General features: G+C 35.0%; 4 protein-coding genes across 4 annotated transcripts; 2 read left to right on the top strand and 2 right to left on the bottom strand.

The window, feature by feature from the left end:
- Positions 1–1,119: 1,119 nt before the first annotated feature.
- On the top strand, positions 1,120–4,263 carry LOC146131836 (uncharacterized). Its single transcript, XM_083397094.1, has 4 exons — positions 1,120–1,371; positions 2,259–2,403; positions 3,200–3,312; positions 3,952–4,263. The coding sequence occupies exons 1-4, from the start codon at positions 1,120–1,122 to the stop codon at positions 4,261–4,263; spliced, it is 822 nt and encodes a 273-aa protein (XP_083253220.1).
- A 1,339-nt stretch (positions 4,264–5,602) lies between these two features.
- LOC146131835 (integrator complex subunit 15-like) lies at positions 5,603–12,283 on the top strand. Its single transcript, XM_083397319.1, has 10 exons — positions 5,603–5,743; positions 6,541–6,642; positions 7,518–7,657; positions 8,266–8,350; positions 8,797–8,960; positions 9,603–9,729; positions 10,269–10,511; positions 10,948–11,155; positions 11,961–12,000; positions 12,074–12,283. Exons 1-10 carry the CDS (start codon positions 5,678–5,680, stop codon positions 12,150–12,152), a joined length of 1,254 nt encoding a protein of 417 aa, XP_083253445.1. The 5' UTR covers positions 5,603–5,677; the 3' UTR covers positions 12,153–12,283.
- Positions 12,284–12,540: 257 nt separating this feature from the next.
- On the bottom strand, positions 12,541–15,075 carry LOC146131834 (transmembrane protein 8B-like). Its single transcript, XM_083396790.1, has one exon. It carries the CDS (start codon positions 14,821–14,823, stop codon positions 12,991–12,993), a length of 1,833 nt encoding a protein of 610 aa, XP_083252916.1. The 5' UTR covers positions 14,824–15,075; the 3' UTR covers positions 12,541–12,990.
- Positions 15,076–17,145: 2,070 nt separating this feature from the next.
- On the bottom strand, positions 17,146–27,110 carry LOC146131833 (cilia- and flagella- associated protein 210-like). The gene is made up of 13 exons (XM_083397116.1): positions 26,937–27,110; positions 25,651–25,733; positions 24,803–24,958; positions 23,813–23,986; positions 23,230–23,342; positions 22,600–22,692; positions 21,972–22,145; positions 21,526–21,648; positions 20,790–20,982; positions 19,893–20,037; positions 19,085–19,218; positions 17,908–18,044; positions 17,146–17,485 (listed from the first exon to the last, which is right to left on the bottom strand). Exons 1-13 carry the CDS (start codon positions 27,013–27,015, stop codon positions 17,374–17,376), a joined length of 1,716 nt encoding a protein of 571 aa, XP_083253242.1. The 5' UTR covers positions 27,016–27,110; the 3' UTR covers positions 17,146–17,373.
- Between the last annotated feature and the right edge of the window lie 310 nt (positions 27,111–27,420).

Below are 27,420 nucleotides of genomic sequence, written 5' to 3'. Positions count from 1 at the left end.
ATATTGACTGTAGTGCGTAAAACAAACAAAGACCTGTTTCAGCCCTGTTACGAAATTCACAAATCTGTATCAGGGAGCATTGAACAACCAATATAGACAGATAAATTGTCAAGCCAGGTTCTTAGATTGTATATATTTTAGGTGTAGTTTGCGACTAATTGTTAGAATGCCAAATATGTGATTAGTAGTCTTTCCCAGGGTTATATAGAAGTTGTTTAAACAGGCTTAAGTTGCTTCACTATTAGCTGCCTGAAGCTTTATTAATGTGTTACAAATTTCAGCAGGTTAAGCCGGGGTAATATCAGGTTATAATTGCATTTTTAAGATACTATTTATAAATAATGTAGGCCTAATCATTTTTTTGGCCCCAAAATGGTAATGTTGCCAAATACCATCTCTTCTGCCCAACCAAAACATACACAAAAATTAAGTTAGCTTACTATGCCGTAGTATGGACAAAACCCATTTTGAATAAAAAAAATCAAACTTGAGCACAAAATTTATTTTTGCAAATTATTACAGTTATGACTTCGATTTGTGTCAAGGAAAAAACGCGTTTTAAATAAAACAACTCTGTGCCTAGCAGCCTAGCCCTAGAGCATGTTTTAACTCTTTTTCGTTTTTGCTCAAGAATATAAAAAATCTGCCAAACCGAGAAACACAGCTGTGCAAAATAAGTTCAATATCTGCCAATGGAAAAATACACGTAACAAATATAAAAACAAGTCTGTGCCTATAGAGCATGTTTTTTCTTCAACTTATATAAGTTTTTTTTAAGAAGCTAAAACGGCTGCCAAACCGTGAGACACATAGCTCTGCAAATTAAATGCGATTTGTGTCATGTAAAAAAACACCAATTAAATGTAAAATCATATTTGTTCATATTATAGAGCATTTTTTAACTTATCTATTTTCTGTTTTTGAGGATCTAAAACGGCTACCAAACCGTTAGACACATAGCTGTGCAAAATGAATGCGATTAATGTCAAAACATGGACAAAAACACGAATATATATAAAACCATTGTGCCTATCATATGCTGTTTCTTTAACTGTAATTCGTTTTTGCTTAAGAATCTTATAAGTCTGCCAAACGGTGAAATATACAGCTGTATACAAAATGAAGGTGATATGTGCTGGTATGGGTAAGACCGGCACCAAGTCGATGGCATTCGCTCTGCGCGAGTTGGGCTACAATGTGTACGACTATGTGGAAAACTACCAGTTCCTTGGAAACGATTGGGAGAGAATATTCTCGAAGGGAGGGACGACTGAGGACTTCAGGCGAATGTATTCTGGCGTGGATGCTGTCACTGACGTTCCTTCCTGCTTTTTCTGGGAGGAAATACACAGAGCCTTTCCCGATGCCATGGTATATGCCTGATGTATGATTTGGTGTGCATATGATTTGTGTTTTTTTTGCTCTAGTGTCACTTGACTTGACTTGGCTTAAATGCACTTAACTGTTTTCATCTGACTTGACTTGACTCAAGTGTTCCTGTTTTTTCTGGGAGGAAATACACGGAGCCTTTCCCGATGCAAAGGTATATGCTTGATGTATGTTGATATACATACAAAGATTTTTCACGATATATACATAATACTTATTTTTCAATTTTGCGCTTATTTAACTTATTTCTCAAAATGATTTTCAACTATCTTGCTGCTAAGTATAAATAAGCCCAGTATAGCATTTTCTAAATAACTTGACTTGACTTAAGTCATTTGGACAAAATGACTTGACTTGACTTAGGTCTTTTGAACAAATAACTTGGGTTGAAATAAAGCATTTCTTTAAGTATTTTTTTAATAAAATTGAACTATTTGTCCAAATTTTTGCACAAAAAAACAAATTACTTGCTTTATGTTTCGTTTTCCTTATTTTTTAGTTCAGTTATTGTTCATAATCATACGAGTTTAAAAATTCGAATAGTTTAACGTTTCATCTTTATGACAAGGCCATGACTTGAAATTGACTTGCTCTAATTATGACTTGACTGGGACTTGACTTGCGCAACTGATGACTTGGACTGGGACTTGACTTGTTATTTGTTCGAAAAGACTTGACTTGGACTCAAGTTATTTTCCGAATAACTTGACTGGGACTTAAGTCATTTTAAAAAGAAACACGGTCGAGATTCATGCGAAGAATTGTGGCATTTGGGTTGTTAAAATAGACAAAATATTCAATTTTTGGGGGTCATAACCACGCACCCCCTGGGTCCTGCCCTTGGCCATCCATGTCCTATTTTGTTGCAGATCATATTAACTATGAGAGAAAACGAGGATGTTTGGTTTGAGAGCTTAAAGAACCAAGTGAACAGTGGGAGTACACTCGGATACAAGCTGACGGTCATGCTATCACCTACACTGCGGCGTATGACGGTCTTTGGACAGAGACTATGTGAGTTTAAAAAATTGGGAGCCTTTTTAAACGTTCCGAATTAATTATGTGGTAATGGCCAAGGTTTGACGTAAACGTAAAATGAATTTTAAATCCTATAGGTTGCATTTTCTGAAAATTTCGAATATGTTTCAAGATAATGGCTGCAGGTTTTAGTTAGAGGTCGCAGGAATATCAAAGCTTATACTGAAGTAAATCGCATAGTTTTAACGTTTCGAATAAGTATTAAATTCTGTACAGAAGTAGAAAGCGTTTTGTAAACGTTTGTAATAATTCTTTATCTATTAAACGTACCGGAATTTAGACAAATAGTTGTATAGCATATTCGCTTTATTTTTTCACGCGTTTCGGTAAACTATTATAGCCTACCTTACCCCAACTTAGATTCCCTTGAGGTCTGTTCACACTTTACTGAATCATCATCGGAAACACTTTAAGGGCTTTTATAACCTGATTAGAGGAATCAGGTGGCACTGTATAAAGACAAATTGTATTTGATTCTCGACAAGCTTTCGCTCAACCGTGCTTCACCAGGTCAAAGTTAACAGTGCCACCTGATTCCTCTATTTAGAATTAGACAAATACGGCCATATACAAAGATTATAACCTGATTGTTTCAGGCATTGCTTTTCAAACAGGGATATTTATTCCTTGTTTACATTTAGTGAAGTTAGACAATCTAATAAACTTAGATTTCCAATTAAGTCAAAGTTCTCTAAGCAAAAAACAAAATTTTATCGCTTTTCCAAACACGCTTCAATATTGTTCGTCGATATATATAACGTGATTGTTTCAGGCGTTGCCGTGTTCGGATGGGATGCTCCACCAATGAGCTTGTTCAGAGACCCTCCCGTGAATGAACTGGTTCTAAAGATGGCCTACCGTAGACACAACGCTAATGTACTTCAGGTTAGCTATATCAGCTGCGTGTGACCCAAAGTTAATGTCGTCATTCCTTTAAAAGGGTAAAAATCACAGATAGACTGGGCTGCTGAGTTGGTTTGAAGCAGTCCGAGTTCAACTTCGACCGAAAATGATATTGAGTCGGACTTGTAGAGGTCCCACCGTCTGTATTTGTTATTTACTGTGTTTGTTGTGCCTGTGCTAAATGCCTGGTTAAGTCGTTCTGGTATATTTCCTTTCCCTACATCCTGCTCGTTAACTGGCCAGTTTTAATCCTTAACGGTTTCGCTTTGAATGCAACGTTAGTCGTGTCCTTTCTACTGCCAAACAGTCAACAATGCACGCCTTACTGGCAATACGTGTTTTTACTGCGCTGTAAGCTCTTTTATTGAAAGCGAAATATGCTGAATTATGTGAATGTACAATAAATCTGTGAGCGACCTGACAGTATGCTCTTTAAATTACAATGGCAGTTTGTTTTAGTTTCGATTTACTGGAGTCAGATAGCACGGTGGTCATGTCTCCCTGTTGAAATATACAGACTCTTTTTTTTATCCGAATTCGCAGCCCTGACTTTTTAACGTAATGAAACATGAAGTAGGCTATCTGTTACTGCATTGGTTAAATTGTTATGGTGACACGCAGAACGCACCTAAAGACAAGCTTCTTGTGTACTCGGTGAAGGATGGCTGGGGTCCTTTGTGCGAATTTCTGGGCAAAGAAGTTCCCTCCAGTGATTTCCCGCGCAAAAACGTCCGAGCAAATATACTTGAGGAGCTCTTCAAGACCAACCCTCTGTTTATTCGCATGCGTAGAGAAGCAATGCTGTCCAGTTCGCTTATAGTCCTTCTGGCGGCCTACGGAAGCTACAAGCTAGCTACTGGATCAACTCCATGTTCCTGGGCCAAGTTTTGGATTTCTACCGCCCAGAGCCTGGCGGGAAAACTAAAAATTTGATTCTTGTTCGCGTAATTAGTCGCTAGTAAATTATGTAATTGTGCGTGCCAAAAATAAATTCGCATTGTAAAGCTTTGGTAACGATGATAGGATGATGTTGAAATCAACATCGGTTGGTTTTGTATACCTGTTAATTTATCAAACAAACAAGTTTGCAATGAAATAAACTATCGACAAAGATCTGGTTGAAATGAAATTGCAACTGATATAGGATCTTATGCCATTTAATAAAGATGTAGAATTACATATGAGTTTTACTGTCAGATCTGTGTCTTTTTTTCTAATTTTATCACATGTCCCTGAAATTAATGAAAGAAGTTTAGGCCATCTAAATATCTTGTTGCCTCTTGTAGAAATAAATTTTAAATGAGAAGTTTTCTTCTAAGCTTTTCGCACAAAACTTAATGAATAATAAAAGTTTCAAAACTTTGATGTTAAAAATGAATAAAGAGTTATTCGAAACGTCCAAGATGCTACCTATACTTGTGTATGGGCTTTGATATTCTTATTACGTCTTACTACAACCTCAAACCATTATGCTCCCAAATTTTATTATTCTAATATTATAAATTCACATCAAACTACGACACATTTTGTTTAGCAAAGCCTTTCGCAAAAATTAACAAAACTTGTGATCATAGAATGCTTATATAATTTGAGGGGGTGGGTCTGATTTGAGGGGGTGGGTCCCATTTTATATTGACACGCTATTTATAGACGAGAATCAGTTAAGAAAATTTCTGCGAATAAAGAAAGATTTACGTCATTAATTCTTATAATACTTAACAAAATACCACGTGACAAAAAGGGCGTAACTCCAGCCTTTTTCACACTTATTTCTGACGCGAAACATACAATTTTTACGTCAAAATGCGATTGCGAAACAGCTTCTGACTTCAGTTAAATGTCAACAGTTTGAAATCACACGACCGGGGAAACCGATTAATGTTCAGACCGCGGTGTTTTGAAAACATATGCTAAAACGGATGTAAATGCCTTTTGACGCATAAAAATTGGTGTCAGCAATTTGAATTTTTGCAAATTCGCTGCAAGGATATCGCAAACATTAGAATGTGGTTGCAAGAAATCTACGTAACGGAATTTTACCGAAAACTTTCCGTTTATCGTTTGCACATTGGCTGCAAGAAGTAACGCAAACATTGAAAGGATTGCAAAGAATTTAGGCCATAGATTTTTTACTGAAAATTTTCCGTTATGACACATCGATTAAATCAAAAATTCTCTGTGTAAACACAATATGACGAAGTGGCTGCTATAAATTCGTTGCGCATTTGGGACTTACCAGAGATGTTTAATCATGCAGAAAATGTTTAAGAATCCGATTTGTTAACAAACTTATTTTATTTTTAATTTAACCCCCCTGTTTACAAAATAAATAAAAGCAATAAATGCAATGAATCAACGAATCTACGCGTCTTCAGTTAAGGAGCTCGTCAGAAACCTTGAAAGTGTTTATACGGTGAGATACAAGTAACCTACACACTTAACATTTTTAAACGAACTTCTCTGGACATTTAATTGTAAAGGCCCGTTTACACTACAGCTGCACTGAGCTGAGCAAAGCGTAATTTACATTTAAATTCTATTGTGGCGAGCGTTTCACGCTTTGCTAAACTCAAGCCCCGTGCCGCAGCTGCAGCTAGCTTAAAGTTACGCTTTGCTAAACTAGCGCTCCGTACCCAGCGCAGCTCACTGCAGCTGTAGTGAAAATAATTTCACGCCCAGTGCAGCTCCGCTCAGTGCAGCTGTAGTGTAAATGGGCCTTTAAAGTTACGCTTTGCTAAACTCAAGCCCCATGCAGCAGCTGCAGCTAGCTTAAAGCTACGCTTTGAAGCGATTTTCACGCTTTGCTAAACAAACTCAAGCCCGCAGTGCAGCTATTGAAACACTGTACGTTTTGGGGCGATTTTTACTCCCAGCGCAGCTGACTGCAGCTGTAGTGAAAATAATTTCACGCCCAGTGCAGCTCAGCTCCGCTCAGTGCAGCTGTGGTGTAGACGGGCCTTTAATGCAAACCTCATACCCTGTCCGCATTCTGTGACAGGTGTACGCCCGGGATTCAAGTAGTAAATTGCACATCTTTCATGAAGTCTTTATTGCACACCCAATATCTTTACAAAAACTGTTCAGTGCCAATTAGTGCAGTTTAATAAACAAAGTAAAAATGATAAAAAATGCATTCCTTAAACTCGTACCCTAACTCTAAATACTGTAAGTAATGTAAAAAAATACTGATATTTTTGTTATATTATTTAGAATCAATCGGGTACCTCGGGTGCTTACAGCAAAGAAGGACTCATATCAAGAATAGATGATGTTATTTTCAAGCAAAGAGAAGACTGGATGGGCCAACAACAAGTTAGTGGAATATGTATTTTTTAATTTTAGTAATATTCAATTTACCTGAAAACGCAAAAACCTGTTTTTTTCTATTAACTTAATACACCACTTTTTTACTTTAAAAAAAAAATATTAATAAGGAACTGTAAAACTATATTTATCAAACATGCTTTTAAGTTGGTAACCATAGCGCATTAAATATTTTTAATCAAAGAAAAGAAAAACATTACTGGTAAATTTGTTTCAATTTAAAAATTAAAAACACACAGAACTTTTTTAATTAATTTCTAACTGTAAAAATAAACTGACCTTGAGTTTCTTAACTTAGTTATTATTTTGCATCATAAGCACATCATTTTCTAACCTAAAATTTCTTGGTTTTTATACACCTATGAATTTTTTTAATATTTAGTATGGATACAATTATATACTTCATTGACTTGTTGACTTGAATTAAGTGCATTAAGTCGTTGTTTTCAAATGACTTGACTTGACTTAAATATTTTAGACAAATGGCTTGTCATTGATCAAATGACTTTATTGTTTATATTTAGTGTTTTCTTTTGACATTTAATTATAAAACTTAGCTATTTATCTCAAGTTTTTCATGTAAACGATTAGATTGCTATATGTTGTTTTTTGTTATTTTTAAGACAAGTTTCATAACTTCAATGGTGTAACGTTAAATTATTATATTAATGGTTTGACTTGGAGATGACTTGCTCTTATAATGACTTGACTTGTTGTTTTGTAATAGACTTGACTTAGAATTAAGTTATTTCACAAATGACTTGTTTACATCACTGTTATATATTATATAAGTACATAGTTTTTTTTTACGTAGTTGCTAGTTCCATGTTGTTGGTTTCTTAAGTTTTCAACTATTTGTATAGCAAACACTGACACCTCTAGAAGAGCTGGAACTGGTTGATGAACTCAGCTTGTATTTGCAAGAACAGAAACATGAGTATGTTCGCTACAGGATCTTTGAAGCTATGTTCTCAATGGCGAGAGAAAATGCATTGGAATACAGGTTTGTGTAACTGATTAGGCCTGCACTTCTTACAATAGTGTGCTGTGAAGCTCTTTTGAAAGGCTGAAGAATTTTTAGTTAGCTAGCTAAGGTTTGGTTGAAGCAACAAGAAGCTATAACTTGTTTGAAAATAATAAATTCCCTCCGGGCCTGCTTAGCTCAGTTTGTAGAGTGATGGCTATGATATGATAGAGTTTGTGAGTTCGAACCTTACCTAGTTTTTTTCTGTGCCTGTATGAAAAATCCTCAATTTATTGTTTAAAAAGTACACTGAGTTTAATTTGTGGTATTTGAAATAAATCAATTTGCAATTCTTGTTCATTAAGCATCACAGCATTAATAAAGCTTAACAAATTTTGCATTGGGGTTATATTTTATTTGTCCTTTGTTTCGATTGTTTGCAATCAGACCTTTTATTGGTGCTGAAAATATTTCCAATTTAAAGTTGGTATAATGGGCCACTTGATTAAAAAACTTAACAAACGTTAGGCATAACATAAAAAGGAGGGATTCTGGATTAAGGTATAATCAACGACAGATTCCAGGAGGTTTTTTTGAGTTCATACTGTTTAATAAAATCTATATATAACCAATTCTTGTTCTTACAGGAGAGAGATCTTATGCAAGCTCGTATCACTTGCCATCGTTTTCAAGACAGCTGCGACCCTTGAATGTGCTGCGCTATGGATGAAGGTGTGTTAAAATATTTTTACCACCCTGAATTTGAAATGTTATATATCTTATCATGGCCAATAGCTGATGCCAAGTGGTAACATTCTTACTAGTCTAATATTAGGCTGACATAAATTTTGAACTGATACCAAATTGTTTTTCAATCTAATGCAGCGTTTTCTACTATATAAAAGTTGATTTCTTGAAAAACTAATTTCGAAAGCAACTCAGCTTTCTGCCCATATAGATTTATTTTGCTGAATAACCTAAAAACATTGAACTTGCCCAATTTAATTTTATACATTTTTTTCTTGTATTTCCCCAATAATCTCATTTTTGCTTCGTATGCAATGGTTGTATCTTTTATGCCCAAAATATTTGGGTATCAGTATCGGGAACTATCGCACATGACCAGTTGACCACTCTTTACCACACCAATCACAACCATCTCTTAATGTATTTTACAGAGTTCAGAACGGAAACATGTTATACATCTTGTCTTGTCTTTGATTCTGGATTATTGTGTTTTGCAAAAGGACGGGTCGAAAGATTTAAAGTCTTGCCTTGAATGCAGCCCTAGATTCTGCTGTGTCTTTATGATTGCCCTGACTTCACATTACACAATGACTTTGTAAGTTTGCTCTTTTGTGTCATTAGTTTTGCTTGGTGATTGAGTTGTATTTGATAAAGCTCAGCGTTTCATTTTTCATATTGCATGTATAAGTAAAATTAGTTACCATAGGTCCATAGGCATTATACTTAACTACAATCTTTAAAAAATACTTTTAAAAATATAAAACATTTAGTCAGATCGGAAAACCATGGCTGAAATGCATAAATAGATTGAATTCAGAATAATCCCGATACCACTCAGCCTGGGCCGAATACCAATACCCCCACAATATTCTCAGATTTTACCACTAAATTATGCGGAACTGTTAAAGCTTATCAAGGGCCAAAAGCCAAAAACTGTCTAAATTCATGTCTGTTTAAGTTTGTGTACAATGTACAATATGCTACATTGCTTTTATTAACCTTTGATTAAAATTTAATAGACAACTAAAGCTAAATATTTTTCTTTCTTATATTTGAAAAATCAGTAAAATGTGAATAAAGTGTTGATTATATGTTGAAAATAACTTTTTAAAGTGTTTATAGATTGGCAAATTCGTTTTTTTTATCTTATAACTTCGAGATATTTAAAATAAATGACTATTCTGTCCAATGTCTAAAAATAGATTACTTTTTATTTTTACTTGTGTTTTTATCAAAGGTCGCTTGATAAAAGTGTGGAAGAAAGTGAAATTGTGACATCCAGTTGGCCTTGCCACGCTCTGCTTGACATTGTACAGTACTGGATACTTAAAGAACCAAGTGTATGTTTCTGCACAGCAACGCAGGTAAAAAATAAATGGCAACACAGGTAAACTTGAAAATAAATGGCCTTCTTTAAGTTTTTTGTAATTTCTTAAATTTTAAAAGTGATCCTTTATATATGGCCATATGATGGACATAACACAAACGTTTTTTTAACTTTATTAGATTTTGCTTAAAAGCAATTTAAACCCAAAGAGTTTTAAATAATTTATATATGGCTATTTCGATTACAAAGTTTTAAATAAACTTTAGTAAAATTTTAGCAATTCTATATATTTTTTTATGAAAGGGTAAAATTCTTATTTATTTACAAAAATAAATATTCTTAAACCAAATAGTATTTTGATAATGAATCCAAAAGCCAAAAAGGTCAAGTAAATTGGCATCATCTTGATCACATAATTAACTTGATGATAATACAAGCTCGTATTGAAACGACTTTATCAAGATGAGGTCAATTTACTCAGCCTATTTGGCTTTGAGTTTCATTATCAAGCTACATTACAGATCCGTTTATAGTGTACCTAACTTAATTAAACACACCCAAAACTTTTTCCACAAGATGGACAAATTGTGGAGGACTGTCATCAAAGCAACGCAGTCGCTACCTGAAAACTTGTCGTTGACGCCCATCGATGGCCTGGCAGTCTGGTGTGTCAAATCCCCGTTCGCACCAATGTCGGTTATGAGTGCTGATAATTCCCAAGTGTCACATAATGGTGAATCGCTAAGCTATACTCAACTCCACTCTATGTTACATTATGGATTCCTGAAAGCCATTCTGGCATCAAAACCAGCATTAAAAGTGAGTATTTTTCTCTACAGACTGTATTCCACCCATTTCGTAACTAAAATAGGGTGAATATTCAGCAATCTACTCATAGGGGTGTATTTTAACTTATCCATCAATTAAACTGACTTCTTTGAGTCCAGTGTCCGGCTTTGCAGCCCTCATTTAAACAGTGTTCGTTAAGATAATTACCAGTGTTGTACCAATTTAAGTCGCAAGTCTTTAATGGACAAATGACTTGGGTTGGAATGAAGTGTTTCAATCGGCATTTTATTTATAAACTTTGGTTATTTATCTTAAGTTTTGCACATAAAAATATTTGCTTGCTATATGTTGCAGTTTTTTACTTATTGCTCATAATTGAAAAGTTCTTTTACAAACAACTTGCCTGGAACTTTTTATATTTTAAATGACTTTACTTACAGCAATTACCCAGTTTATTTCACTACAGGCAATAGCGAAGGGCTCTGTTCTTGGAAACCCAGACCTTCAGTTATGGAGCAAGCAGCACGCTCATGTACTAATCGGTGACCTCATGACCTTGTGCAATCACTCGGACACGACCCCTCTGGTCGGTTCGGCCGATGAGCTTGCAGTCGACCGGTTCTCACAAATCAGCCAGATTGCGATTTCTATGAGAGTACTAAACTGCACCAAAGGTATGAAGTCGACCCTCGAGTAAGACCCTTAAAACTACCGGAGTATGACATGTGCATGCGCAGTACGAAGTTTCGAAACTAATTTTGCCGCAATCTGCAAATTGTAAAGGTGGAATAAAATATATGGTTGAATAATTTTAAATCATTTGTTGTGAGTGGATGAATTATATGACACCCCTATGATTGGATTGCTGTGTAGTGTGTATCCACCTTAAATTGGTAAAAAAATATTACTTAAATTGGTAAAATACATGCTGTAGAGTCTGACTTGACAAAATTGCACATTTGGCCAGAATCGCACTCTGGTTATTTTTAACCGAGTCGGCAGCCCTAATTGAAACATTCATAAACAAGTGTGTACACTGCACAGCTGCGATTAAGACCTTCATAATAAGCCTTGTTTGATCAATGCTAATTGAAACGGTACACGTATCATAGTACAATGGGAGCTTCCTCATATGCTAACCAAAATTAGCGGTTTACTTGCAGATTTTGTTTTAGCCTGGCCCTGCTTGCAAAAAAAAAATGATCGCTTGTTTTGTTGCTAAAAAAATGTAATCGTTTAGAAGGAAATTATTCAATGATTTATACCCAAATATGTCGAGTTGAATAACAACGCAGCTTTTTACTAAAAATGCCAAGATGTTACCAATACTGTGACAGCAGTTTTTTTTAAACATTTCAAGTAAACATGATAGCAATAGCAAACTAACATATCTTAACTTCTTTAAACTAATTCACTTGGGCAACAATGTCTTAAAAAGACCAAACAAATCCTCTTTATCATACATTATTCTTTTTTTAGATCAGTTTCAAAGTTTGTCAGATCCACTACCCAGAACAAGGTTTGAGAATGTTAGAATGTTTAATTACATACACAGTATGAAATAAACCCCTTAATATATTTTTATTTTTTAGATTACTAGAAATCGTAGCATATGGTCCACACAGCCGAAGGTACTCTCTTGATGAAATGCCAATGGAAACAGGATATTGAGACTGTTCTGGGCTAATTTTGAGACTAACAACTGCTGTAAGACAAGAGAAAGTGGGCTACAAGGCGTCAATGGAGAAAAGCTTTAAAAAAATTATTTATGATGAAGTTTGTTTAAATGCCAAAAATTCTACCTTTTTTTACAAGTGCTTTATAGGTTTAGAATTGTTTTCTTGCTTATTATAAAATTGGTATTTTTATAGACAAGAAGTTAAGAGAATTAGTTGTTTTCAATGTAAACACCCACTGTGTTTCAAAAGCATTATAATGATTTTTACCTAAAATTGCAATTTTAACTTTTCAAGGTAAATTCTAAATGCATGTCACTATTTCAATAAAAAAAGCACCGGATTCCTTCAGGAAAAATGTTTATTGTAAAAAAAAAGTCTGACCATCAGCAAATTGCAAAAATACAACATAATATCATAAAGGTAATTAAATGTCAATTTTTACAGTACATATTGCAGTATTGTCGGTTAATGCATATTGATTGTACTGATAAATGTATGTATAAGTTTGGTCCACATTTTGATATCAAACTCTTACTTCAATTAGCCTATATTTTGAAGAAACATATAAAAATGAAGACTTTTAGCGATTAACTGCATTGCAAAACACATTGCACATTACACAAGATATTGTGGATGGTTTTGCAAAACACTGGTTTACATGATCGAATAAAAATTGAAATACTTGATAATTGAGGTGATGAGTAGACAACAGATTTATCATAAGAAATACAATGATGACATCTTTTTAACTTTTTACAAATGGAGTGGAACATCAATAAAAAATCACAGGATAAAGCATATAAACAATGTAAAAACATGAACAAGGTTAGCTAAGCTTGCAATGAGGTGTCACTGTATGAATGGTAAGTATTCTCATCCCCTGTTTGAGTAAAGGCAAATGGTCGCCGAAATTCTTGAACTGTGTTGTACGACTTCTTTTCCTTGTTTGAAATTTTCGGCCCGATGGGCAAAAGAAACAGCACGGCTGTGGCCATGAGTATGTGCCACATGCTGTGTACAATGTAATAGTTATCCTCCGTTTCAACAAAAGCGTACAAAGCAAGACCGGTCCCTGCACATACCAAGCCAGGAACGTAGGCAAAAGCAATCTTCTTTTTACTGGGGTAACACTGCTTTTGTTCATGGCATTTGTAGCCCCATGAGCAGGCAACTATGGCCACTCCAATTAAAGCAGGGACTACCACAGTCCACAGGTTAAATCGGTCGTATGATACACCAACAGCCAAGCCAAGACAACCCATTACATGACAGAATGACTCGATTCGCGGCGGAGGTTTGGCTACTGCGACAAGCGTAAACCAGATTGCGGTGATTGAAGATAGAAAATCAGAAAATTGAAGAGTTTCGTAGCGCATAATGCAGTAGACGGCAGCACCTGGCTGATCGCAAGCGTGGTAAAAAGTGCTCATAAAAGCTACAAAAAAGTAAACAAGGGCCTCAGTGTAGTATTTGCGATAAATTGCCAGCCCGGAGCAAGCAAGAAAAATAATGTTGCTTAGTGTTAAAAACAATGTTCTCAAAAGTTGCTCGGAATAACTTAGGGCTTCTTCACCATCTGTACATGCAATACCTCTCCACCCTACTTTGCATCTGCACGAAACATAAAGAACATCATCGGTTCGGTACAAGCCACACGAACCTTGACCTTTGCTTGCCTGGCAGTTTTCAATACAGGAACCAACTGTAACAGCAAGGTGTACTTCTTCCATATCAGAGCAGTTAGCTGGACAACTCCGTTCAATAGAGACATACCATAGTCCGGCTATGGGATAAGGAAAATACCAAGTTTTGCTTCCGTCTGTTGAGTTGACTGTTGTTAAATTTCCACCTATACAATCTTTTTCCAAATTGTTTTGCACACATGCGGTTACGGTGCTATTCCATGTTTTATCTGTGCCAGGTTTTAGATTGACTTTTAGTACTCCACCCGAATCTTTCACATTTGACAACTTCCAATAAAAACGATTCGTAGAATTGACTGTCATATTAAATTTGCTTTTTTCTGAATTAAAAGCAACATTAAACAGACTTTTCTGTACTCTAGTTAGGTAGGTGGTGTCATTCGATGGCAGCACAGTTGTTTCTGGTTGTTTTTCAGCAGATGAGATTAAGGAAATTTTGACGCTGGCATGATATTGACAGTTTTTCGTCAATCCAGACACATCGATGGTCTCTTTTGCCTTTGGTAGAAATGCTGTTGCAAAGTAGTGGCCGATTGCGCTTTGGTTTGCTTTACTTTGGATAACAACTTCATAGGTTTTTTCGTCGCTTTGCGATATCACATGAGTGCTGTTGTACACCAAATTTTCTTGGCCGTTTGGAAAAGCGTTCAAAGGTACCTCTGTGTCTAACGGGTTCGGAATCGGAATTGCGTCCTTGCGAACGAACAAGTAAACATTGGTATCTTCGCAATGAACGGAAACGCCGCCACCCGTTTGATTTATAAAGCCGCTAAAAGTTAGCAGGAATTCACTTTGGGCTTCTTCGTTCACCCAGTGGAATATTTCCTGGTTACCTAGGTTGTCAAACCGCGTCAGCTTTTTCGGTTCGAACTTAATCAGAGTTTCATTGTTGGAGGTATTTGCTGAAGCTAAGCACGATACATTTAATAAAAGCAGCACAAATGTTAGTAAACGAGGCATTTCTGAAAAATTAGAATTTTTGTTTAATTTCAATCTAAAGTTTTTTCGCTTTGTCTATTTACAATACATTACATTATTTATTTAAGGGCCGGTTTAATGATCGTTAATCCCAGCTAAATTTTGTTTTTTCATGAAGGAATGTTGAATTTAGTGTTTAAATACTAATAGTGCCCTTTTTTTGAACAAACAAAATCTTTTATAACAATTCTTATAAAAGAGGTCCCATTGCAAGCAAAACATCAAATAACAAAACAACATGCAGCAATTTGATCGTTTTCCATGCACCTGAGATAAATAGCTCAATTTTATAATAAAATATTGAATAAGAATTTTAACCCAAGTCCAAGTTAAGTGATTTATCTGAAATACTTCAGTTTAGTCAATTGAAAACAATCACAAACACAGCTAATTTCCTTCAGATTTTAGTTTTAGTTAGGTTTTAAAACCAAGCTGTGTCTAAATATTTGAGTATAAAACATTATTTAAATCCAATTAACCCGTTGTAATTGTTGGACAGAATTACAAAACTTTGTCTTCACATACCATCGCCATTCAAATAACACTGGACTAAAAACAGCGCTGGTTTAGAATCCTACCACAGCGTTAAACATTATTAAAGCAACACACAAGATTTCGGTCAGGGTGTCGGTTAGTGTTTGGGACAGTTTTATTACTTAGAACCTAACCTAACCCAAAAAATGTTTAATTTTCTTTGATAAAAGTCTGATTTCTGACTAAGTTAGGTTGCTTTAAGTAATGTGTATGATTTTCTGATCGGAATCTTGTTTACTTCCGAGGATATTACACGACGAAATTTCGAGCTACATACTTCCCTTTGGTGATTCTAGACCAGCGCAAGTTACAAAATAAACGTATATATACTGTATGAAACAAAAAGCAGCGAAAAGTACCAAGTTATTATCTGGCGTGTGATGCAATTAACGTTTAGGAAATTTTATTATTAGTACGTGAAGTTTATTACGTTATCATGAAAAGAAATGCCCTTGTTTGGATTTTTACATTTGTTTGATTAATTTCTATGACGTCGGCCTGAACTCTCATCCATTTTTAGCGAATCGAAATATTTCTGCGACAACAAATTATTGTAGATACAAATTCTCTAATTAAATGGCCAATAAAACACACAGGCTTGGACAAATCTTTATATACATATATTATCTTAAATATCAGTTTCAAAAAGACACTGAATTTTACAAAATTAATATAATATGTCGAATTATTTATGACGTCTTACTGGGTACTGGATTGGGGGTTTACCGATGTTGGTTTTTAAAGCTTTGAAGAACAAACACAAACATTAAAAGAATATTCTTGTTGCTTGTGTGGGTTTGACCACAATGAAGAACCTTTATTGCGACAACGGTTAAACAGTACTTACAGGTAACTTAGGACACAATTTACCTCAGTACCCTCAGTACTTAAGCGATCTGGACTCCTCAATTGAACAGTAAGACTGCTCGTTTTTGGTATAAAATGAAATCCCGGCGCTCTTTCACTATTGTACGTAAATATTAAAAAAAAAAAAAATTTCTTTAAATGCCGCTTACCACAACGCATATTGTTTTGGTTAGGGTGCGGGTTAGCGTTTGGTTGAGGGTGGGTCAAGTTATTATTAATAATGAACAAAATATTACTTGACCCACCCTTACCCAAACGCTAACCCGCACCCTAACCCAAACAATGTGCGTTGTGGTATGCGGAATTATTACTTTTTTTTTGCATAACTTTTCACGTACAGTAGTGAAAGAGCGCCGAAATCCCTTATATACTTTATACCAGATGGCGTTTGTTAAATTTCATAACAATGCGGTTCTGCCACTCAAAGAAAACAGGAAATTCTAAGAAATTTACGAAACACGAGTATAGCAATATGTTGACAGTTTGATGAATTCACACAGGCTGGTGTGACGACGTCACAATCCAACAGACTTTCAATTAAATGACCGGAGTTTCAACCAGGTAACAATATGGAGCGCAAACCGCTACACTTGTGACAATCATTTGGCTTAAATTGCAACCCATCTTATATGCAAGTTTAGAAGTTTAAAATAAAAGGAAGGTTAAAAAATTAATTTGGATTTAAGATTTGTAAGGGCAATCTAAATTTATTGCCGACTACAGATTGTACGGTTAGCTTGTTAAGTTTATTCCATCACATGAGGTCACAGAATAGCTGAATGCGAAAGCCGTTTTCCTACATTCTGTTAGTCTCTTTAGGCTGCCGAAAAAAACAGCCTTTCCAATATAAAGATGGCTGCATTTCTGTACGAATATTTGATTTAAACTCGTAAAACGTTAATACTTATTCCAACTCACGCGTTTATTGACGGAACAAACAAAACAGTTTCGCCAACACTAAAAAATCGCTCGAAACAGGAATTACACTGACGATTTATTTTGTTAAAACAAGACAAGTGGTGCATGCCTTAAAAAAGAAGGCGAAAAACGGGAACAGACGAAAGTACAGAAGTTGTGCAGTTAACAGAAAATACTGGGCATATAAAAATATACGGTGTCGCTTTGGGGTAGTCACCAGACGAATCCTAGCCTCTTCTTGGCTCTTCCGGCCTCTCCATGGTCGCTCTTTGACTTGATGCTCTGTGTTGACGAGCGTTGGTTGTTGGGCAGTTGCACCCCGTAACTGGACAAGAGGAGCACATGGGGACAGGGATTAGTGGGGTGTGACTAACACTAAGACATGATAGCGTTACTAACCAGACTTAGACAAGTAGCTTTTTAGCTAGGAAAATTTTCCTGTGCTAATTTTCATACGCTTTAGCATAGCCTACGATTTTTAGACTATAAGTATTAACGCAAATCTTCTGTTTTCGACCGAGAGACTAAAAATGCAGTTGGACAAAGCAATGTTTCCAGTAAAGTCTGAATTAGATTATTTCTAGAATTAGAGCACACAAGCAATTTCCAAATAAAATTAAAATTAGAATTAGCCGCATTTTATTCTAATTAATTCATTTGGAAATTTAGAACTCTAATTGAAGCTGTTAAAATGTAGGCTAATCGCGACAATATTGACAGTATATAGCCTAGTTCTTTCTTGCTTACCCGTCAGCTGTCAGGTAGGAGGGTCTGATGCCCCCTTTTCCGTCGAAATTGGGTCCCCGGCCCCCACCGGCCCCAGCCTTAGCTGCCTTGATCAAGGGGTAGGGGTTCTGCTTACGCCCCTTGGCAGTCGTGATCACCTGCAAAGTTAAATAACACTTATAAATAATGGTCTTATGTTGCTGTTTCGATAATTGCGTTTTTTGTTTAGTCTAATCCTGTGATGCAGTGTTTCGCAAAGTTTTTTGGCTTGCGGACCCTACAGAAATTATAAATAGCTGGCGACACCCTTACTCGTATTTTTTAAGTGGTTAAGTGTAACGTTACAATAAATGAGATTGAAACAGCACATTAACTGAGCAACAAGGTTGAAAAAACGTTTTATTTTTTGGCACTTTTATCGTACAAAATATATTATCAAAACTTGGATACCGCCCGCACACCACAAAGCATGAGATAAATACCATAAAATGATAAGTTTTCCAAAGAATAGTGTGCAGTTTAAGTCTCACATGCTTGCTTACAAGACTGTAATGTATGGTTAATGCTAGAAGTCAACCACGGTACAGATTATACAATAAATTACAGTTAAAAAAACGCAAATTAATTAGTGCGTTGTAGCCGTGACTGGAGTGCAACGTTTTAGCGTGCATTTATAATGACCACTTTTAAACCCTTTTCCGGATAAGTTACGGATAAATTTTAGTGCAAACAAATCGTTGAAAGTATAACATAAACGATTTTAAAACTAATAATATAAAGACGAACTTCTGTAACATAGCACACATTATAAACACCTTGGATAATTGTGTTGGAATATAAAATTAGCTGTCATTTGTCACGATAATGTTTGCATCTAAACCAGGTTACACCATAGCATAGCAATAATAGATGACATTTTATCAAGTTTTTAACGCGGCACACTTTGTACAAATTTACAATTAATAACCTTAATATTATCAGTTTTCTAAAGAATAGTGTGCATTTAAGTCTCATATGCCATTTGTACCTAAAGTGTAATACTACAGTTTTAAACCGGAGTTATTTTAAATATAAGATAACGTTTAAGATTGCGAAAACGGACACATTCAAAATCTCAACTGCTGTAATCGTACCTTCAACCAGCGAAGTCTAAACATAATATTAGCCCGAACTATCCACTTTAAAGTTTAAATCTTACCTTGTTGGCGTACTGCTGGAATTGGTCCTCCTCAATCGCCAGCATATTAACCAGCTCCTCGTCGTACTTTAGGTCTTCTTCCTTTTGTTGTCTTTCCTTCTCAGCACGATTGTTGATCTGGCCCATGTGCCAAGCTGGGGAAACACCAGGGATGCGAAGGTTATTTTTTTTACTACTGGACACTGGGACGGGGTGATATGAAATACAGTTCTTTAAAAATGAAAGTGCCAGCTTAAAGGAAATTTAACCCAACGCCCAATAATCTACGGCCCACAGGATTTATGTTTCGAAGCATATTGTCTTGATGAAGGTAATATATAGTTATTCTTAGTTTATAACGAAAAATACTTGTGGAATGCAAATCTCAACGACATTGATGATAGTTAAACCTAACGTCACTTTAGTTTATAAAGAATAAACTTTAAATCTATAAAATCCCTGTTAAAAAAATGTAGGTAACTTACGAGCGAGTCTAATAAACAGCAATTCAGGTCATTGTGTTCAGGAAATTAAAACGTTTCTAAAGAGCTTTATCTACCCGATTAATTCACCATTTTTTTTAATCACGTGCTTGTTTTTTTAATATCAAGTTTTTGAACCATTTATGTTGGCAATAAGTATAAACCAGCCCACCATAAGCTATGTTTCTCAAAACTTTGGTAGTTCGAAATTTTTAAATTAGGAGTTTCGCAAGAAAATCATCAAAAGCTTGTATTAAAAAATTACAAGTAACAAACTGGAACGACATCATAGAATAGCACTTATCGTTTGCTCTTAGCGGATGACAACCCCCTGCTTATAAACCTACATTGTAGTTTTGAGTTGTTGTCCTTCTCCATTGCCCGTCTCTCGGCTTGTTTTTGGGCAAACATCTGATCAGCTTCCATCTTCATCTCAAGCATCTCTAGCGCCTTTTGGTGGTCGTCCTTTTCCTTGCGTTCCTTGAGCGAAAGCTGTGAGCAAACAGAGAGTTAATAAAAACAGAATTAGTACAGATTTTATGATATTACAAATAATACAAATTTTACCTGTCAGTAGGATAAATATGATGGTTAAATGAGGCACTTAGTCATATTAGTATTGTTTATTAGCATATCCTAACTTAGAAATATGTGGCATCGCTATCGGTGTATTTAATTTACGACTTACCGGATATCCCTAAAGTTCATACGCTCATTTGGCAGTTTTTCTTCACGTCACCGAAAGCCATTATTAGGTCACATAAAAAACTGGTGTATTTCACCATCACAAACAAATTAACCGAGCTGCAAAGGTTTTCTCTTTTAAACAACGACCCCGACAGTTTATTGTTTTAAGTCACTCCATTGTGCATCAACAGATTCGATTATTTTACGATGGCTTTCGGTGTACTAATGATACGTAAGCTGTAATCGTTGGTCAAAACGCAGCTTTAGAAGGGCAGAGCACAGTTTTTATGTAACACATATGTGTGTGTGCATCTTTCATATAATGATATGGTACTATTTATTTTGTTGTCAATGAAAGATGCACACACATAAGTGTGTTAACAACTGCGATTGATCGAGAGATTTGGTGAGTCTGCGATGGCTTTCGGTGTAGCATTGATACATAAGCCGTAAGAGTTGGTCAAAAACGACTTCAGAAGGGGCTACATCTCAGTTGAACGCACATATGTATGCATATTTTTCATTCATTCCTATGTTTTGTTTGCTAAGACACCGACCTGTTCGTTCCTGTGGGCCGCGATTGAGGCGAGATCCTCTCTCAACTTCTTCTGCTTTCTCTCAACCTCCTCCTGAACCTTGCGCTCCTTCTCCGCCTGAGCTTTTGCGATCCTTGAGTCCTCATCATCAACCTTCTGCTTGAGCTGGCCGGCGAGGATGTTGATCATCTTTTCCTTGTGGGTCTGGACCTCTCTGTGTGTGATCAAATAAGCAATCAACCAACCAACCAACCAACCAACCAACCAACCAACCAACCAACTGTCAAACCAACCAATCAACTGGTCAACCTTCAAACCAACCACCCATTAATGCAAGCAACCAACCACTAATTTAAACAACCAACCAACCAACAAACTAAATATTTAAACAAACAGTCATTTAACATTTACACGAACCTAACAACCAATCAAAGAATTAACAAAAAAAAGTAAACAACCAACAAACCTAGTAATAAAACAACTAACCAACTATATACGCGATCAAACAAATAACCATAAACCATGTACTAAACAACCAACCAATAGATCAACCAAACAAAAAATGGACCACGAAAGTCAACAACAACAACAAACCAACTCACCAATAACTTAGCAACCAACAATCAAACAACTTACCATTTTACCATTCGACAAAACAAAAATCAAGTTTGGTACAACCATTAAGACAAACAACCCACAACTCAACCAAACAAGCAATTATTTTCAAAACAACCAACCAATTAGCTTTGCAACTCACTTAAAGAGTTGTTGTTCCTTTTCTTTCCTAAGTTTGACCATTCTCTTCTTAGCAGAGGCGAACAACCGGATTTCTTCGTCTTCTTCTTCCTCTTGTTGCTCCTCCAACGCTCGGATCGCGGCTCTGCAAGAAAACATAACACATTTAGTTGTATGCATTATTACATACAATACAAATACACAGTCACTTGTTAAGTGATAAAATATGGTGGCCAGTTCCCAAGCATTAAAAATGTCTATTTAGAAACGTATTCTACTAAAGTATGGGCTTAGCAATATTATAATTGATACCAAACGCAACCAAGGTAAATATTTGTGACAGTAGTAACTTTTAAGTGGCAGTGGCAACTTTTACGTGACAGTGACAACCTTTAAGTGACAGTGTCAACTTTTAAGTGACGGTGGCAACCTTAATGTGGCATTGTCAACCAACAAACTCCTCCTTACTTATTGTTCTTGTGATCGATGTGCGACCTCATGATCACCATCTTCTCCTTTCTTCTCACTTCCTCCAGCTTGGCTTGCTCCCACTCGTGGAGCTTGGCAAGCTTCTGGAGCTCTTCTCCCTCCTTTTTGTCATCCTGCTCCTCTTTTGATCTCACGTCCATGTGCTCACGGATCCTGGAGGAAAGAAGTCACGTTAGAAAGGCGACAGCTGGAAACAAGTTACAATTTATGAATTTAATCCGATTCAAGCAAAATAAGACCAGTTTGAAAATCAAGTCTTTTGCAAAGTGCGTTTAGTAATTTTTTCAAAACATTTTAATTCTAGTTAAGTCATTCTTCAAACAACTTAAGTTCAATTCAAGTCATTTTAAAATAACTTAAGTTTGAGCTAAGACAGTTTAAAAACAAAATACGTTCAAGTCTGCGTTTTAAAACAAATTAAATTTGAGTAAATATATTTTTAAAAGAACTAAATTTGAGTAAAGTTATTTTTAAAAGAACTTAAGTTGTTTTCAAAATAATATCAGAAAACGCCAAGTTAAGTTAAAAGCGAGTTGAGTTAAAGAGGATAAGTACATTTTGTTAATATTTTATAAAAAAACAGTTCAGTACAACTTGCACAACTTACTGCATTTGCTGATATTCAGAAACTTTTTTTCTTTCGTCGTATCTTTTTTTGGCTTTTTCTTGATCATGGCGAGTGCCTCTTTCAAATTCCTCCCTGTGTGTTTAGCACAAAAAAGCATAAAAACTTGAATAAAATAAGGCTTTATATCATTGATTGGTCGGCCATATTTATAAACTACATCAATTAAAACCATAAAAAAAAACACCCAGAATACACATGGTGTATATTTACTAGTTGTTGAAAATATGGGTTATAGATCCCCTTCAATTGAGGTTGTATGTACGAACAGAATGCACATACACTTACTCCTCTCTGAGCCTGTGCAGCTCATTTGGTAAGGCGATGGTTCGGGGATGGCTAAGGTTGTGAGTTCGAACCCCATCGCAGGCTAGTTGTTTTTCTAGCCTGGCCTTGCACTACAATCCTGATCAGACTGAACGATTTAGGTAATATCCTTTTTAAAGGCATCTTGTGTGTACCGGGTACTGTGCTCGTTGGCCAGCATCACTCCTTGATCACAGAATACACATTATGAAAATGTACATTTCAGTTGTTGAATAAACTAAACATTAAACAAAATACATGTCTTTACTTAATAAAAATATTATACCGAATATGTGTGTTGTATACCTGTAGTGTTTTACAAGCTCTGCATCCTTTCCTAAGCTGGATGCCTCTTTTTGTTTCTTTAGTTCAACCTGTGCGTCTCTTTCTTTTAGCACTTCAGTGAGCAATAGAGCACCCTGCAATTTAGAAATAAATCATTAAAAAAAGATTTTCTTTAAATGCCAAACCAATCTGGGAGTAATAGAGATAATTAAAAACTGAAACTAGGGTATTAAGGCATTAAAATATCACCTATTTTAAGCAACAATGATGTAGTAGGACATTTTTTCTTCTTTGCATGTACGCTATTAATTTCTTTTTCATCCAGAAACCATATGTGTATATATCTTGCTTTATTCTGACTATACACATGTAATGATTACATGTAATGAAGCATGGCTTGTTAAGCTTTCCAAGTAACACTTATTTGATGGTTACAAACTTAAGACCCTTAAAGGTTATGATACAGAGATCATATTTTAATCATTACAATATATATAAACAAAATTAAGAAATGAATAGGCAATTAAGCAGTAAAGAGGTAACAACATAAACAGAATGGTCTTCAGAGGGTTAAATTCATCAAAGTGTTAGTCGTTCAACTCACATGGAAACCCTTAATCCTATCTGTTTGAAAGTATTGTATTGTCTTTGCTTTGTCGATCGCTTCTTTTCTTTTCGCGGCTTGGTATTTTGCCTCCTCGATATCAAGCTGGACCCTGCTTTCTTCTTCTTTTTCTTCGCGCAACTTTCTTGCCTTGAGCTTTGTTTGTCGTTGCCCCTACAGATTTGTATAAGGAATGTCATTGCAACGCCTATTTGTAATTAATTAAATGTTTCCTACAAATCAAAAAAATTATTGCAAATGTTGTGCTTTAATCATGGAAAGGACTAGAAAAGTTTTTTGTTGTGAAATGGATAAAACATTTGTTACAAATCTAAATATATTTACCTGCCGATTTAAAATAAAACAAACAATTGAATATAATACACAACAACTTTAAATGGCAATTATTTATTTCCATTTCTTACAAGAATTTTTTATTTTTTTTTAAGTAAACAGTTTTTTAAGTAAATTTATGTAATGCCAAACCTATGCGCATCCACAATTTATTTTAGGTAGGTTTACATGAGAAAAAGTATTGTGCAATTCATTTTTGAAAAACACAGTATTGTTTTGGATTTGTATGCCTAATTACTTAAATAGCCAGAAATCTAAATTTAATATAAACAAAATAAATGTGTGGTACGTTTATCATAGGAAAGAATAGAAATGTTTTTGGTCTTACAAAGAACAATTTCATATCTGCTATCAATCTATGTCTTTTCTACCAATTAATTTTAAATAAACTAAAACAATAAAACATACAAAAATTTAACTTAGCTTAACAACTTCAAATGGCATTCATTTCAATGTAAGTTATATTCATACGTAAATCATTATAATATGAGTTTAAGATATTATATAAATGTATTTTAAGATAATTTTTAACTTTTGTTTTGTGTTATTATTAAAAATATTTTTTAGCAAACTTAAGACACGCAAAACGATCAATACTTGTATTATTTGCAGTAGAATTTATTGCTAGAAACTTACTGCGATTGTGTTGGACCAGTTCTTTACAATTTCCTTAGATTGAGCGTGCAAAGCTTCACGTTCGGCACGAGCTTCCATTATCTTTTCCATCTCCCTTTCTTTTGCGTAAAGGCTGTTTTGGATTCGTTCCCATTCATTGCGGGGAAGCACTTTAATCTAAAAACAAATAAAATAATCTTTGAAATTATTGTTTAAATGTAATATATAAAAAAACTAGTCGAGTACCTACATGTATTAAATATTAGGGCATTAAAACTGTATATTTGACTATTAATTAGCAGTTCATCTAAAATATACAGGATTATGAGATAAAATAAACTGCTTAGATCTGTACTTTTGTTTTTTTAATCCTAGCAATTGATTCGTATATGTTATCCTGTGTATTTTTCTCTTTCATTTGTTACCGTAATTTTAATTTATTCTGAGGTAAATTGTAAAATGCGGTGTTGTAATCAATAAGTTCACTTTAGTCACTGCTTTAAAATGACTTGAATTTGGAAAAATAAGTTGACTTGACTGAAGTCGTTTAGACAACGACCTGGGTTAAAATAAAGTGCTTTTATTAAGTTTTTTTATTAAATTATTTTTTATAAATTATATATATATATATATATATCTTAATTTTTGTGCATAAACAATTTTCTTGCTGTTTAACATAAAAGATGCATTTTCAATGTTTTTTAGTTTAGACTTTGCTCATAATGTACTTAGTTTCCCAATTTTAGAAGTTTAATGTTTAATTTTATGATGAGGGCTTGACTTGGCCTTAAATCATTTAAAACGATTTTTTACAACACTGGTGAAATGTTTATTTAGGTATGTTCATAATTGATTTAAGATCTAATTACTTGTCTGAGGTCAGTTCCATCTGGAAGAATCATTCCGTTTGGAATTTGTTGAGGTTGTTCCAGTTCTTCTTCATGTTGTGAACCTTTTTTGGAACATGAAAAATTTTACTTTCAAGTAAGTTTCGCTTCATACCAAATGATGTACTTAATACAGCCAAACGAGCCAAATAGTTTAGGCCGAAAATGAGCTCTGGGAAGCCTATTTATCTTCTGTTTTAAATGTAATGTGTTATTGGAAATTTGTACTTGATAGTAGAAACTCTAGGTTGGATTGCAAAACATGACTGTAATGATCGGCACTGATAAAGCCATACAGTAGTATCGGCCCCGCCTGGAAAGTATGGCAGATCTCGACGAGATCTCGCGGGTGCACGGCCCGGAAAAATTTGGGCGACCAGGTGCAACTAAGATGAAAAATGCACTGCTGTTATAACATATAGGAAAACCGGGTGCATATTCAGTTTCTAGGGATGCAGGTCCAGTCTGTTGAAAAAACATTGCGGGTGTACTTTCCATAGTGGGTATCAGCTGCTTACCGATAAAATACTACCGTTTAACAACTGGTTTCAGCCCTGATCCGATATTACCGGGTATCCCTAATCTGTTATTTGAAGAATAAGTAGGTTTTTAGTTTAAAAGACGCACACACATATATAAATATAAATTTTGAAGTAAAAAGTTCAGCGCTGGCTCAGAATCCTACCACAACGAAACATTATTTGGGTTAGGGTGCGGGTTAACATTGGGGTTAGGGTGGGTCAAGTATTATTATTAAATAAAGAATATAGTATTACTCGACCCACCCAAACGCTAACTCGCACCCTAATTCAAATTTTGTGCGTTGATTTTATAACTGTGGTAGGATTCTAGACCAGCGCCAGAAGTTCTAGTTAAACTACTGATTAGTAATTAATACTGTGTTTTGGGTGTTTGAAGTAAGGGCGCTGGTCTAGAATCCTACCACATTGTTGAAATAATTATTAAGCAATGCACAATATGTGGGTTAGGGTGTCGGTTACGGTTTGGGTGAGGGTGGGTCAAGTAATATTATTAAATAATGAATATAATAATACTTGACCCAACAACACCCAAACGCTAACTCGCACCCTAACCCAAATATTGTGCGTTGATTTAATCATTGTGGTAGGATTCTAGACCAGCGCCGAAGTAAGTTATAGACTTATTTTATTTTAAATATAAACTAACTAGGTACCACATAGTATGAAAGTTTTGATTACAATTCGATATTAGATTTATTGTAATTTAAGTAATAGTTGTACAATTACCCCTTTTAGAAGGTGCAGACTTTGAATTTCCAGTTCTTCTTCCATACTGAATAAAGTTTGCATGCTGAACAGTCGCCATTATTTATCCAGCTAACCTGAACACCTTATCTTTGCCCTACAACAAAGTTATATCAAGTGAGTTACAAAAAATATGTGTGTTTGGGCGATTTTTATACAAAAATCTTGATAACCTACCAACAAAAAGTTAACATTTGAGAAACTTGACGTATTTAGCTTACTCGTTGTTATAGTTACAATCAGCCAACCATGAAATATTTGACCTTATTTTTTTTGGGTTGTTAAATTACCGTTTATATTTTTTGGGTTGTTAAATTTACCGTTTATATTAGCTGGGTTGTTAAATTACCGTTTATATTTATATCTTTGCAAACCAAATACGGTGGGATATTTTATTTTACCGCAGAAATTTTTTTAAATTAAAATTTTTTAAATTATATTTTGTTTTAATTTTTATTTATTTGGT

This window comes from Ascidiella aspersa, chromosome 9, assembly GCF_963924565.1.
Source record: "Ascidiella aspersa chromosome 9, kaAscAspe10.2, whole genome shotgun sequence".
In the NCBI taxonomy this organism is placed as follows: Eukaryota; Metazoa; Chordata; class Ascidiacea; order Phlebobranchia; family Ascidiidae; genus Ascidiella; species Ascidiella aspersa.
Note: the sequence above shows the minus strand (reverse complement) of the source record. Positions and strands in the feature narration are given on the sequence as shown.

Coding starts and splice junctions, on each gene's coding strand:
- LOC146131836 (XM_083397094.1), top strand. CDS start 1,120: ATGAAGGTGATATGTGCTGGTATGGGTAAGACCGGCACCAAGTCGATG. Junction 1,372..2,258: donor GAGCCTTTCCCGATGCCATG/GTATATGCCTGA, acceptor ATTTTGTTGCAG/ATCATATTAACTATGAGAGA. Junction 2,404..3,199: donor GGTCTTTGGACAGAGACTAT/GTGAGTTTAAAA, acceptor TGATTGTTTCAG/GCGTTGCCGTGTTCGGATGG.
- LOC146131835 (XM_083397319.1), top strand. CDS start 5,678: ATGAATCAACGAATCTACGCGTCTTCAGTTAAGGAGCTCGTCAGAAAC. Junction 5,744..6,540: donor ACCTTGAAAGTGTTTATACG/GTGAGATACAAG, acceptor TATATTATTTAG/AATCAATCGGGTACCTCGGG. Junction 11,156..11,960: donor AGTACTAAACTGCACCAAAG/GTATGAAGTCGA, acceptor TTCTTTTTTTAG/ATCAGTTTCAAAGTTTGTCA.
- LOC146131834 (XM_083396790.1), bottom strand. CDS start 14,823: ATGCCTCGTTTACTAACATTTGTGCTGCTTTTATTAAATGTATCGTGC.
- LOC146131833 (XM_083397116.1), bottom strand. CDS start 27,015: ATGGCGACTGTTCAGCATGCAAACTTTATTCAGTATGGAAGAAGAACT. Junction 24,959..25,650: donor ATGGAACTGACCTCAGACAA/GTAATTAGATCT, acceptor ATTTGTTTTTAG/ATTAAAGTGCTTCCCCGCAA. Junction 17,486..17,907: donor TCCTACCTGACAGCTGACGG/GTAAGCAAGAAA, acceptor CCTCTTGTCCAG/TTACGGGGTGCAACTGCCCA.